This window comes from Oncorhynchus nerka, linkage group LG8, assembly GCF_034236695.1.
Source record: "Oncorhynchus nerka isolate Pitt River linkage group LG8, Oner_Uvic_2.0, whole genome shotgun sequence".
NCBI lineage: Eukaryota > Metazoa > Chordata > Actinopteri > Salmoniformes > Salmonidae > Oncorhynchus > Oncorhynchus nerka.
This window is the reverse complement of record NC_088403.1, coordinates 21,770,060-21,783,790: the sequence shown is the minus strand read 5'-3', so window position 1 is coordinate 21,783,790 and position 13,731 is coordinate 21,770,060. Positions and strand designations below refer to the sequence as shown.

The 13,731-nt window shown below is 44.1% G+C and overlaps 2 protein-coding genes across 3 annotated transcripts in view; both read right to left on the bottom strand.

Moving 5' to 3' along the window:
• Positions 1-974, bottom strand: part of LOC115132926 (apoptotic protease-activating factor 1-like) — a 65,128-nt gene extending 64,154 nt beyond the window's left edge. For both annotated transcript variants that reach the window (XR_010464522.1, XM_065021511.1), the window contains exon 1: positions 283-974. Coding sequence is in view for 1 of the 2 variants with exons in the window: in XM_065021511.1 (XP_064877583.1) it covers positions 283-677 (395 nt within the window). In the remaining variant the exon portion in view is untranslated. The remainder of the gene's footprint in view (positions 1-282) is intronic.
• Positions 966-13,191, bottom strand: LOC115132927 (coiled-coil domain-containing protein 87). The gene is given in 21 exon segments (XM_065021123.1): positions 966-1,052; positions 1,055-1,257; positions 1,934-2,080; positions 2,636-2,750; positions 3,750-3,935; positions 5,701-5,744; positions 5,971-6,086; positions 6,258-6,367; positions 8,633-8,762; positions 8,993-9,108; positions 9,255-9,371; positions 9,547-9,765; positions 9,971-10,097; positions 10,233-10,390; positions 10,531-10,613; positions 10,999-11,080; positions 11,409-11,646; positions 11,924-12,174; positions 12,332-12,486; positions 12,822-13,030; positions 13,175-13,191. Coding segments are annotated over 21 exon segments (2,910 nt in total).
• Between the last annotated feature and the right edge of the window lie 540 nt (positions 13,192-13,731).

The window sequence follows — 13,731 nt, the reverse complement described above, 5'->3', positions numbered from 1 at the left end:
TAGACCGTAACGTTATAGTTAACTACCAAGGTTAATTTGACAGCTGTGGGACACAGCAGTGTAGCTAGCCGACATTCCCAAAACTACACAGCAGCTGTCTGTAGTAGGCTATATAGTATGCATAACAAACGCTATTTATACGTTTATTATTTCCACAGGCAGACAAACATTGTGTGTTTATAAAAACAACAGATAGGAACAACACATTTTAACTGAAGGTGGCACATACTTCACTCGTAATAAATTGTAAGGAAATGAAACATTTGAAACACAATTACTCACATGTATCTATTTGCTCGACACAGGAGCTCGCTATCCACACTCGATAAGTGCTCAAGTTTATAATAATTTCCTTTCAAAATAATGTAATTCTGTAAATGTAAATAAATGTAATCCCCACCTATTTTTGAAATGAGTAGGGTTCTTCCTGAATTATAACAAAAACAACTCCCCCCGGTCTGAAATGACCAATGCGGTGGCGTTTCGCGCACACGTGAGAGGGTGAGATAAAGCATGCGCTTGACTGTAACTAGGCAGATGGGAGCAGGCTGCCTGGTGATACGTGACAGCTTGTTGTTCATTGTAAACTTGTAGGCCTGCAGTGCTAGCTCAGTATCTTTGGTATTGCACTTGACAATACTGATAAGACACTTAACAGTGGCCCGAAATAGACTCATAGTGCAAACAGCGTTCCTTTTGTCATGGCACTTAGAGTTGCATGTTTCTGCCACACTCAGAACAAAATAATGTAAATGATTAATGACAAAATATTCACCATATCAAATGTTGACAATGTCATATGAACCTACTAGTAGTGCATATATATTATCCAATCACGTTCATACATTTACTTGACAAGTGATAGTGATAATGGATTATACATAATATGAATACATACAAATTATCAAATATAATATTTCCTTTCAAGCAGTGCATGCATACAAACAATTTTCCAAGCATTTTATTTATTTGCTTACAACGTTCAAACTTATACTGGATACACTGAGCTCGCCTGGGTTGGGTTGGAGGGGCTGTGTGTGTGAGGGTGGGGTCTCTGGCTGAGGGTCGGGGTGTGTCCTTGGGGTGTGGGGTGGGTGCCCGGGTACAGCTGAAGGTTGGGGTTGAGGGGGGGCAGTCTGGTGGGGAGAGAGCCCCTCCCCTCCACCACCCTCTCCAGAGCCTGGACCCGGCGCTCCTGCTGCAGCCAGTAGAGCATCTCGATGCGGTCCCAGCGCATCTTCTCCCTGTACGGCCTCCCTGGAGAGAGTGAGAGGGTGACCGTTGAAAACACAGCTGTGAGGAAACTGCTTAGTCTGGCTGCACCAGAGTTTTGGGGCTTTTGTTCTAGCCCAATACTACTACACCTGATTAAACCAATGAAGGACTTGATGATGAGTTGACAAGTTCTGGTTAATGGGGATAATCAGATAAGTGGGATGGCGCAGAGCTCTCCATAGCGTTTTCTCAGTATGTATGAGCTTAGTATGTCAATATTTGTAGCTTACTGCATACATTTTTTCTAACTTGTATGTTCTAGATAGGATATACGACTATTACACATTGTGCAGTTTTAGTAAGTAGTAGGCAAGACAGGACCGATTTTGGACACGGCCAGAGGAAGAAACAGAGAATGTGAGGGAGAGAGAAATAGAGAAGGTGAGGGAACGGCAAAGCTCTTTCAATGAGGGTAAATCACCAACCTAAAAACTCTGCTTTCTCTCTGTCTCTCTCTATCCCCCATAGCATACTGCATGTGCTGTATGTCAGAGAGCACAGTGACACTAGTGGGTCATATTCACTAGGAAGTCAACGGAAGCAAACAAGCAAAAACGAGGAGGGACTTTGCTCAATTTGTCTAATTTTCCGTTGCAAAACATTTTGCTACGCTGTACACTAATTAATAGACCCATGATGTATGGCCCATTGGCCTGACTCACCTTGTAGGTGACAGTGTCATGGAAGCTGTCTGTAATGTGGTGGAGAATCTTAGACAAAACCTTCTCCAGAGAACAGATCTGGGAGTTGAGTTTTCTCCGGTGCTTGGACTCATCCATCCTGGCTAGAGAGGTGCCTCGGTAGCCTGAGAAAGAAAAAAATGAGTGTGCAAGTGAGAAAGAGAGAGAGAGGGGCAGGAAAGAATAAATAGAAAGAAAAGAGAGTGGAAGGAAAGAAAGATAGAAAAGTAAAGTGAGAGGAAGGAAGGAAAGATGGAAGGAAAGAAAGAAAGAGACAAAGATAGAGCGAGAGACATTCCCTTTGTATAGTGTACGAAGATATGCTCCTTCACTTATGACCATACTAGCCTCTCAGAAGCTATGCAGGGTTGGGCCTAGTTAGTACTTGGCTGGGAGACTGCCTGGGAATACCAGGTGCTGTACGTTTTTTGTCCAGTAAGGTTTAGTCTGGCATTAGATATTTCATCAACTGCCTTTTATTTATAACAATAATAATATGATGATATATTTAGCAACTTACAATATATCATCCAATACAATATGCTGTAAAAGCAATATGTTATAATATTGTAAGGAGCACAGGAGGCTGGTGTCATCTTAATTGGGGAGGACGGGCTCGTGGGAATATATCTGCACCGAGGGGAAACTTCACCCCAGAGCAGATATATATTATGCAGTACCTTGCAGGAAGAAGCGGTTGGGGTCAGAAGCGTCCCTCTCAAACAGCTCCAGACGAGCCAGCAGAGACTCCCTCTGCTGGATGAGACGGGCAGCGCGCTCCCATGCTGCTGTGGCCTGGGAGGAAACGCACACACACACACACGGATGTATACAAATACACACACATGGACACACACACATACACAAATGTATGCATAAACACAAAATTCTGTTCAAGGTATAGAAAAGATTTTGGAAGTATATGGTGAACTCTGTGTCTATGGTGATATGGTGATCTCTGTCTCTATGGTGATATGGTGATCTCTGTCTCCATGGTGATATGGTGAGCTCGGTCTCTATCGTGATATGGTAAACTCTGTGTCTATGGTGATCTCTGTCTCTATGGTGAGCTCTGTCTCTTTGGTGATATGGTGAGCTCTGTCTCTTCGGTGATATGGTGAGCTCTGTGTCTATGGTGATATGGTGAGCTCTGTCTCTATGGTGAGCTCTGTGTCTATGGTTATATGGTGAGCTCTATCTATATGGTGATACAGTGAGCTCTGTGTCTATGGTGATATGGTGAGCTCTGTCTCTATGGTGATATGGTGAGCTCTGTGTTTTTGGTGATATGGTGAGCTCCGTCTCTATGGTGAGCTCTGTCTCTATGGTGATATGGTGATCTCTGTTTCTATGGTGATATGGTGGTGAGCTCTGTGTCTATGGTGATATGGTGGTGAGCTCTGTGTTTTTGGTGATATGGTGAGCTATGTCTCTATGGTGATATGGTGAGCTCTGTGTCTATGGTGATATGGTGAGATAATATGAACCACAGCATCAAGTATCATGCTACCATCTCTGCTAACCTCTATCAGGGCTGTCCAATGTCAGTCCTGGAGGGCCCAAAAACTTCTGGGTTTCATTCTCTCCTTCTGATCAGGGGCTAATTCAGACCTGGGACACCAGGTGAGTACAATTAACTACCAGGTAGAAACAAAAAATAGAAGTATTTAGGCCCTCCAGGACCAGAATTAGACAGCACTGCTATAGATGGTGGCATGATACTTGTACAGTAAGTGTGCATTCACCTGTATGTATTTGTTATCGTATGCGTGTGTGTCTATGTACTGTGCACACCTCCTCCAGCTGGTCCCTGCGTGCGTGGGAGCTGTACTTAATGGCCATGTCCAGTCTGTAGGTGTCGGGCAGGCAGAGGAGTGTCCAGATCCTCTCCAGCCTGCTCTGGACCTGGTCCCCCTCTCCCATCACCCCCCCTCGACTGGCCTCCTTGCTCCCCTCACTCACTGTCCTCTTATAGGCCTTCTGACAGGGAGAAAGGACAGTTAGTTAAAAAAAATGTTTAAAGGGAAATAGTATCCATATTGCTAAGGCCTATTCAATTAAAGTCTACAGAAATCCCTAGGGGTAGAAGCTAGAGTTTGATTTGGAACAGAACCCAATCAGTCCCAAACTGTTATGAGCCTTTGCGTAGATCTGAAGGAATTGGAGAGATGATGGAATGGGACAGAGAAAGAAAGATGATGGAATGGGACAGAGAAAGAGAGATGATGGAATGGGACAAGGAAGGAGAGATGATGGAATGGGACAGAGAAAGAGAGATGATGGAATAGGACAGAGAAAGAGAGATGATGGAATGGGACAGAGAAAGAGAGATGATGGAATGGGACAGAGAAAGAGAGATGATGGAATGGGACAGAGAAAGAGAGATGATGGAATGGGACAGAGAAAGAGAGATGATGGAATGGGACAGAGAAAGAGAGATGATGGAATGGGACAGAGAAAGAGAGATGATGGAATGGGACAGAGAAAGAGAGATGATGGAATGGGACAAGGAAGGAGAGATGATGGAATGGGACAAGGAAGGAGAGATGATGGAATGGGACAGAGAAAGAGAGATGATGGAATGGGACAAGGAAGGAGAGATGATGGAATGGGACAAGGAAGGAGAGATGATGGAATAGGACAAGGAAGGAGAGATGATGGAATGGGACAGAGAATGATGAATAGGACAGAGAAAGAGAGATGATGGAATGGGACAAGGAAGGAGAGATGATGGAATGGGACAAGGAAGGAGAGATGATGGAATGGGACAGAGAAAGAGAGATGATGGAATGGGACAGAGAAAGAGAGATGATGGAATGGGACAAGGAAGGAGAGATGATGGAATGGGACAGAGAAAGAGAGATGATGGAATGGGACAGAGAAAGAGAGATGATGGAATGGGACAAGGAAGGAGAGATGATGGAATGGGACAGAGAAAGAGAGATGATGGAATGGGACAAGGAAGGAGAGATGATGGAATAGGACAGAGAAAGAGAGATGATGGAATGGGACAGAGAAAGAGAGATGATGGAATGGGACAAGGAAGGAGAGATGATGGAATAGGACAGAGAAAGAGAGATGATGGAATGGGACAGAGAAAGAGAGATGATGGAATGGGACAGAGAAAGAGAGATGATGGAATGGGACAAGGAAGGAGAGATGATGGAATGGGACAGAGGAAGAGAGTGTCACGTCTGCTCCCGCTCTTCTCTTCCTCTGGCGCTTGAGGGCGCCAGATTACCCTGCATCACACGCTCCTGCCATCTATCATGCACACCAGCCCTCCCTCGTCACTTGCATCAGCATTATTGGACTCACTTATCTCCTGTTTATTTCCTCCCCTATAATTGCCAGTTCCTCAGCTCTGTTCCCTGCTCCTTCATTGATTGTCTTTTGTCTTTGTATTTAGTTCTTGACACTGTTCCTGTCTCGTCTATGTCCGTTGTTTATTAAATGTTTACTCCCCGTACCTGCTTCGTCCCTCCAGTGTCATTCCGCGTGACAGAGAGATGATGGAATGGGACAAGGAAGGAGAGATGATGGAATGGGACAAGGAAGGAGAGAACTACCCAGATCGAAGGCTCCCAGTCTTAATGACACATAAAACCTGACTGTATTACAATGGCTGTAAATCCATTTATGGTACATTTACTGCATAGTATCCATTTACAGTTCATTTATAGTATCCATTTACAGTACATTTATAGTATCATCTGTGTACTAAGACACGCACACACACACATACCTGTTTAGAGCTGGTTATTTCTTCATCTGGGCTCTCTTCCTCCTCTGTAAAAAACCCAACAGACAATAGGTTACCTATGAGTCTATAAACAATAGGCTATGAAACAGGTTTAGTACTAATGAGCCAGAAATCCAATGAGTCATGACATTACCTACTAAACCAGAATTGTTTGACTTCCTTTTATTTCGCAATCCTTGACTGGAACATCCTGCGTTTGAATGACTCACTGAATTACTATGGTTAAAAGTCACAGTGTGCGTGTGTGTTTACCCTCCAGATCGGGTTCCTTCCACAGCCCTCCCAGCAGCACCGTGTTGACGTTCCACACCCCTGTCACGTACTCCTGCTTCTGACCCTTTAGAGCCTCCATCTTCTGCCTCCGCCTCCTATCCACACACATTGGTTTGTTAGCTGCTCAAAGTCCTCATAATGTAAGAAACATGATTACAACAAAAAAGAATGTAGAAAAAAGAATGAAAATAGTGGGGCAGACAGACAGACATACAGACAGACAGACAGACAAACAGACAAACAGACAGACAGTAAGACAGACAGACTTCTTCCTCTCGTCTCCTCGTAGCTGGAGCAGTCTTCTTCTCTCGTCCTCCTCATCGTCACTATCGCCACTATCGTACAGGTGGAACGCCGCCCACAGGTAGTCATTGTCCTACATAGACACAGAGACAGAGAGAGTCCTAGTCAATCACTCTCTGATACCACAACAATAACTGGACATGGAAATTATTGGACATGTATCTAGTGCTTGAATTGGGCCTGGAAAAACACTGGTATTCTGATATTACACAGGTACTTAAAGAGTGGGAGAAGGGGTTTGCCAGTTTGTTCTCAGGTAACTAAAATGTGGCATATTTTGAGGATTTGTTTTTATAAAGACATATGTTCCCTGAAAACTAAACTGGAAAATACAATGTTAGAACCATCTTATATATGTAACCTGTATTTAAATGAGCTGTCTGTGGCAGAAGTTAAGAAGGTGATTGATGCTGCAAAAATTGGGAAAGCGTTTGGCATTGATGAACTGCCTAATGAGGTTTTAAAATCCCCTAAATTAATTGACGTCCTATATGATTTGCTCCAAATGTGTTTTGAGTACATTATACTGCCATCCACTTGGTATAAGTCTATAGTGAATCACATTCCCAAATCTTTAAAAAAATTACCCAAGAGTGCAACTGAACTATAAGAGGCATAAGTTTATTAAGTTTATTAAGTACAGTTTATAAATGATATTTTCATCCATCCTCAACAAAAGGCTAATTCCATTTTTGGAGGATCAAAACATTCTGGTGTTAAGAACAAAATGGTTTTGGTAAATCCACAGCCTGTACAGATCAAATCTTCTCGGTCTGTACAATAATCAGAAATAGATTACACAAAGAGAAGCCTACTTTTGCACGTTTCATTGATTTCTAGAAAGCTTTTGATTTTGAAAATAGGGATATTTTAGCCTATAGTTTGTTAAAGACAAGGGTTGACGGGAAATTTGATCACGCAATCCAGTCTCTTTACAAAGTATCAATTGCTTGTGTGCAGGTTAATGAATATGGTACAGACTGGTTTCCCGGATGTTAAACAAGGAGACGCCTTATCACCAACTTTGTTTGCTTTGTTTATAAATTATTTGGCAAAAGAAATTCAACAGTTAAATATTGGAGTAAGATATGATGATGAAATGTTAAGAATCCTTTTATATGCTGATGATACTATTTTGATGGAAGAAACTGAACAAGACCTGCAGAACATGTTATTATGTGCAGTCAATTGGTGTAAAATATGGAGACTCATGATTAACCAGACAAAAACACAGATAATGACTTTTAGAAATCCAGGTACTAAGAGAAGTGTTTTTCAGTTTTGTTTTGGTGAAGACATTCTTGAGTTTACTAGCAATTATACATATTTGGGTCTTTTTATTCTGTTTCTTTTTTTCTGTATTTATTTATCTGGTTATGTTATGTTATGTTATGTTATGTTATGTTATGTTATGTTATGTTATGTTATGTTATGTTATGTATGTATGTATGTATGTATGTATGTATGTATGTATGTATGTAAATTATTTTACTGCTCTAGGGATGTAATTTACTATAATGTATTGATTTTTACCTTACTTTTTCTTTCTTTATTGAATTATTGTAATGTTTGTTTATGTGTCAATTAATCCCATAAGGGATGGATTGCCAATTGGCTTTTTGACACGAAAATAAAATTTTATTCATTCATTCAAAAAAGTATTCATTACATTCGGTACTGAGTACCGGCACCTTGACTTTTCTACTGCTTGAGGTCCAGGCACCTCGGGGCGGCAGGGTAGCCTAGTGGATAGAGCATTGGACTAGTAACCGGAAGGTTGCAAGTTCAAACCCCCGACCTGACAAGGTACAAATCTGTCGTTCTGCCCCTGAACAGGCAGTTAACCCGCTGTTCCTAGGCCGTCATTGAAAATAAGAATTTGTTCTTAACTGACTTGCCTAGTTAAATAAAGGAAAAATTAAAAAAATAAAACCTCTTATAGATTGATGATTGAAAAGTTCTGGCACCTAAATATAAACAGTACTCAAGCCCAAAATGAGTACCAGCACCTATTTCATGTTTTATTTGTCACATGCACAAATATAGTGAAACGCTTAACTTTCAAGCCCTACGCAACAGGGCACAGTATTCAATATAAAAAAAGTAGAACTACTAAAAAACAACAACATCAAAACACAAAAAATAAATCAAGCCATGTCTATAATGTACATGCATAACCTAAGGTCCAATTCAAAAGTTTATTGAGATTTATTTGTAAACAAAACCGGTTGATTTTCTTCTAGTTACTCAATCGATTTTCATGCATTTAATGCCTTCTATTAATTAGAAAGTCTTCTTCTATTTGCTTCCTGTAACTACAGAATGTGTGACCTCTGACCTGATTGGTGATGTATCGGAGGTAGTCCTCGACTGAGAGGTCAGTCTTCCACCACTGCAGCCAGGCTGTGAAGGCCCGGGAATTCTGGTCTTCCGGTTTCTTATGGTCCGCTGGGATCTCAGTCCTTTTCCTGGACACACACACACACACACGCACACACGCACATACGCACACACGCGCATACGCACACACACACACACACACACACACACACACACACACACACACACACACACACACACACTTTGAGTTACATTGGGAGAGCTGCAGCTCTCTGTGAGAAAATGTGTTGTATTATGAGAGAGAGCGTGTTAAAGTGGTGTTCAGGTATTGAGTCAAGTGGGATACAGGGTACAGTACCTGTGGGACATGGCGTTGGTGTTCTGTCTCTTCAGCTGTGGGTTGATGAACCTCTGGTGGTTCTTCTTCTTCATACTCCATCTGATGTTGGTCAGGGCTGGCTCTATCATGGGGTCCTATAGGGGAAAGGAACAGATCAACAGGGAGTCAATTCTATTGATATTCAAGAGATTAATTGAAATTTTGGATCAACAATTGCCAATTTAAGAATGGATTTTTCCTGAATTAAATTCAACAGGCAATGTAAAAGAGTATATCTCACCTCATCGAAGTTGAGATACTGTGTAGATTTGCTTTTGGATAACTCCTTATAGACTTCCTTTATTTCTTCCCCGGCAAACAGGTTACGATCCAGCCACTGCACTGAAGAGAGCTCAAGCTGTTTAGAGAAAAAGAGAGAGAAAAGAAGAGAGAGAGAGAGAGAGAGAGAGAGAGAGAGAGAGGGGTCAGACCACCATGATGAGGTCATAATGATAGTAACAGTATAACAGTACCATCATCACACACTAAGTAGTAATAATAACATGTCTATCCCCGCCTCCTCTGTGACCCACCTCTTTGGTGAGGTAGTTGTAGACGGGTGGGTACGTGTGGATGTTAATGGTGTCGCGGGGAACCCTGTCTGAGACGCGGGCGGCGGCTGTGCGGGCTAGAGAGACGTGGGACAGGGCCACGTTCACCACAGCTCCCTGGGGGTGCTCTGGTTCCTCCACTGGCACCCTGTACCTTCCTCCACTGGCACCCTCCCTCTTCTCCCCCTCCTCTTCCTGTTTCTAGGATTGGACAAGAATAGATGGGGGGGGGGGTATATAGGAAATATACTATGGTGAGAGAATGTGTGTGTGCGTGTGTTCCCTGCCTGCAGAGTGTGTACCCTACCTGCAGAGCGTGTCCCCTGCCTGCAGAGTGTGTTCCCTACCTGCAAGAGTGTACCCTACCTGCAGAGTGTGTTCCCTACGTACAGAGTATGTTCCCTACCTGCAGAGTGTGTGTGAGCTGTTGTAGTTTGGTGGAACCTCTCCACGCCAGGGCCTTGATCAGAGGAGGGAGGTCTGTGTCAGAGTCTGTCACAGCCTGATCCACAATCACTCTGTCCTGTAGCAACCTAGACACATACACACACATAAGAACAAACATACACACACTCACACATACACACACACACACACACACACACACAAGCACAAAATACACACACTCAAGCACAAAAATACACACACACACACTCTACCGCACACACCTCCTGAGGTCGTGGGCAGGGTCAATGGACTTCTCGATGTTGGAGCAGGGCCCAGTGGCCAACAGCACCAGAGGCGACTGGGGTCTGGCAGGCAGGGCCTCCATCTCCAGCTCCTCCAGAAGAGTCTCCCTCTGCAGGTCTGGCATGGAACTACACCCCTGGGTGCTCACAAAAATAACTGCATAAAATATAACTCATACTAATAATAAATAATAAATAAATAATAACCATCCTGTATGCATGTCTTCAGGGACCAGTTGGAGTGGGTGTGAATAGTACAGTGCAACTATACCAATACCTTTAGTCTGGTGTAGCCATGGTAATACATGCTGGGTTCCTCATCTGACTGTGAAACATTGGCCAAGCTGGCCCGCGCTGCATCTAAACACACACACACATATCACTACTACTAGTACTAACAAACAATTGTTTATTATTGTCACAAGTGTACTTGACTATATGTGTGTGTGCCTGTCTGTGTGAGAGAAAGAGAGATAGAGAAAGAGAGAGACAGAGAAAGAGAGATAGAGAAAGAGAGAGAGAGAAAGAGAGACACAGAGAAAGAGAGATAGAGAAAGAAAGAGAGAGACAGAGAGAGAGAAAGAGAGAGACAGAGAAAGAGAGAGAGAGAAAGAGAGAGAGACAGAGAGAGACAGAGAAAGAGAGAGAGAGAAAGAGAGAGAGAGACAGAGAGAGAGAAAGAGAGAGAGAGACAGAGAAAGAGACAGAGCAATAGAGAGAAAAGAGCAAGAGAGAGATAGCAAGCCTTTGTTAGTGATCAGTTCCAGGTGGCAGGGCATCAGGTCATAGACCTGCTCCAGGTCCATGTCTCCCATCTTCTCAGTCATCTGACAGACAGACAGACAGACAGACAGACAGACAGACAGACAGACAGACAGACAGGGAGAGAGAAGGGAACATCTCAGTTCCCTGTAGCTTTACCACAGACACACACACACCAAAACAGCAGAGAAGCAAGTGTACACACACATTCACACGCATGGAGACACACACACCCACACAGAAAGATGTAGGTACCGCATACACACAGACAGACAGACAGACACACACACAAACCCAACGACCCACACTCACTCACTCACTCACACACACAAACACACACACACACACACACACCACACACTCTCTCTCCCTCTCTTTTTCTCTGTCTCTCACCTCTCGGAGGTCCCTCTCGATAGGGTTTTTGCCCTGCCTGATAGCACCGCTCTTCTTGCAGCCAGCCTTGGTCTGCAGAGTCAGACCAAAGTCCAGTTTGCATGGCAGCGCTGTGTGTGTCTCCATCGCCCCCTTCAGGTCGCGTCCGGCAGCTCTGGGTCTCTCAGAGCTCAGCCGGGCTCTCCGCGTAGCCTTGATCCCTGCCGCTACGCTGCGTCTGATCGAGTGGACGTTTAAACTGCAGAGAAAGAATAACCGTTAGCAATAAGGAGAACAATAACAACAACCAATTGTATTTACAGCTGCTTGGTGAGTTTGCACTTATCGACAAAAGGTGGATGATCGATAATTCAAGTAACGAGCTTAGCATGCATTTTCGACTATAAGAATTTGGCTACAATTGGTTCCAATTGTAAATCTTGGTTTAAAGAAGCTAGAGATGTTGATTTGAGGACTTTAGATCCTCATCTAGGAAATAATGGAGCTCGGGAAAACCCTGCTCGCCAGTCACTCACAGGCTGGTGCAGTCTATGGCCATCTGGGCCCCCAGGCGGCTGCGGTTGGCCTGGTCGCTGAAGACGGCGCGGCGCCTCAGCCTGTCCAGCAGGTGGAGATAGTTGAGGTAGAGCTCCTGGCAGATGCGGAGCACCTCCTGGCACGTCTCCGCCTGTAGCTGCCTGTTCTCCTCCTGGTTCAGCGTGGGCTCGTCCATCAGCCCCTTCAGGTCCTGCCAGATCAGGCCCAGCTCTGACGTCATTACCGCCGCCTTGGGGGGGGGGGGGGGGGGGGTCGCAGAGTGTTTTGGGTGGATGGGGGCTGTGTGTGTGTGACACTGTTCCATCCATCTATCTATCCAACCATCCATCCATTTAGTAGATGCTTAGGAGAGAGAGTGTATAGTGTATCCTAATGGAGTGGCTCACCAGAGCTTGCTGATCCTCCACAGGGGTGGAGTGGAGCACGGAATGCTCCTGGATCCGGTACTGCAGCTGCTGACGCATGTCGGCCAGGGAGGTGGGGTTGGTCTTCACCCCCTCTGACACCGACGGGGACACTGTTCTCTCCTCCTGGACCCTGTCTGGGAGGAACAACACACCCAGGACATGTGTACATACGGTACCTTTCATTCTCCTGTATCACCCCCATTCAAAAAAACAATAAACATATTTTGTTTTGGCATCATAAGAGATGTGTGGGGCATGTGGATAGAGAAAATAGACAGTGTAGATCGACACCCTGTGTGTGTTTTCAGGTCAGCCCTGTAAATGAATTTGAGTGGGTAAAACTGTCTACACATCCTTTTGTTGATTCAAACAACTCAAAGGCCTCATGCATACAATCACGGATCAACAATAGCACCTCACACAAGGCACCAGGCTGTCTTCCCTCCAACAGCTTTAGATCCCCACACACCTGCCCTCTTCTCTCCCTCAGGGTTGGACTGGAAGAAGAGGGACAGTGGCCCCAGGATGCTGCGGTATCTCTGCTGGATGTCCTGGGTGCAGGCCACCATCTGTGTCATGGAGGTCAGAATGTCCTGGCCATCTGCCATCCGTCGTTTGGCCTCCGCCGCTCGGGAGAGGCGGCCCACCACTTTCATTTTGCCACTGCTCATCCCCTCACTGTTTGACAGACAGCAAAGAAGCCTTGGTATACACTCGTCTGAAGAGCTTGAATGAGCAACTCTCTGGTTTCAGGATATGACATGGCACTTTTGGGCATGCATGGTCACCTGGGTCCATGTTCAGACCTCTCTTGGTTCATACACATTCAGTAGCGACATGATGCACAGCGCACACAAAGACATTGATTTCTGTACCAGCTGCCTGTTATGATTCACATTCACAGGCTGTCATTTTTCATTTATGGTAACTTTGTGAACCAAATATCTAGCCACCCACATGGGCACAGACGTCAGTTCAACGTCTGGTTTTGATTTATATTTGGTTGAGTTGTCAACTAACGTTAACGTGAATGGAACGTGAAATCAACATTACATGTAACCAAGTAATTTGATTTAGGTTAATTCAACGGCATCACATAAAAATTAAATAAAAAGACGTGGAAACAACGTTTATTCAACCAGTTTTTACCCAGTGGGTAGCTCCCCCCTTGAAAGGTAATGCGCAATCTTTACAGCAATGCTCTGTACTAACTAGCTAGCTAACATTAGCTAGCCAGCAAGCAATGGAAGTTGGAACTTTGTTTGACAAGTGAGCTCTAAAAATGATATACAATTAATTGAAAATACTTGAATTTGTCATAATTTGGAGAATACCTAAATAATTGTCGATTCATATTAATAGATAAGAAACATAACTTG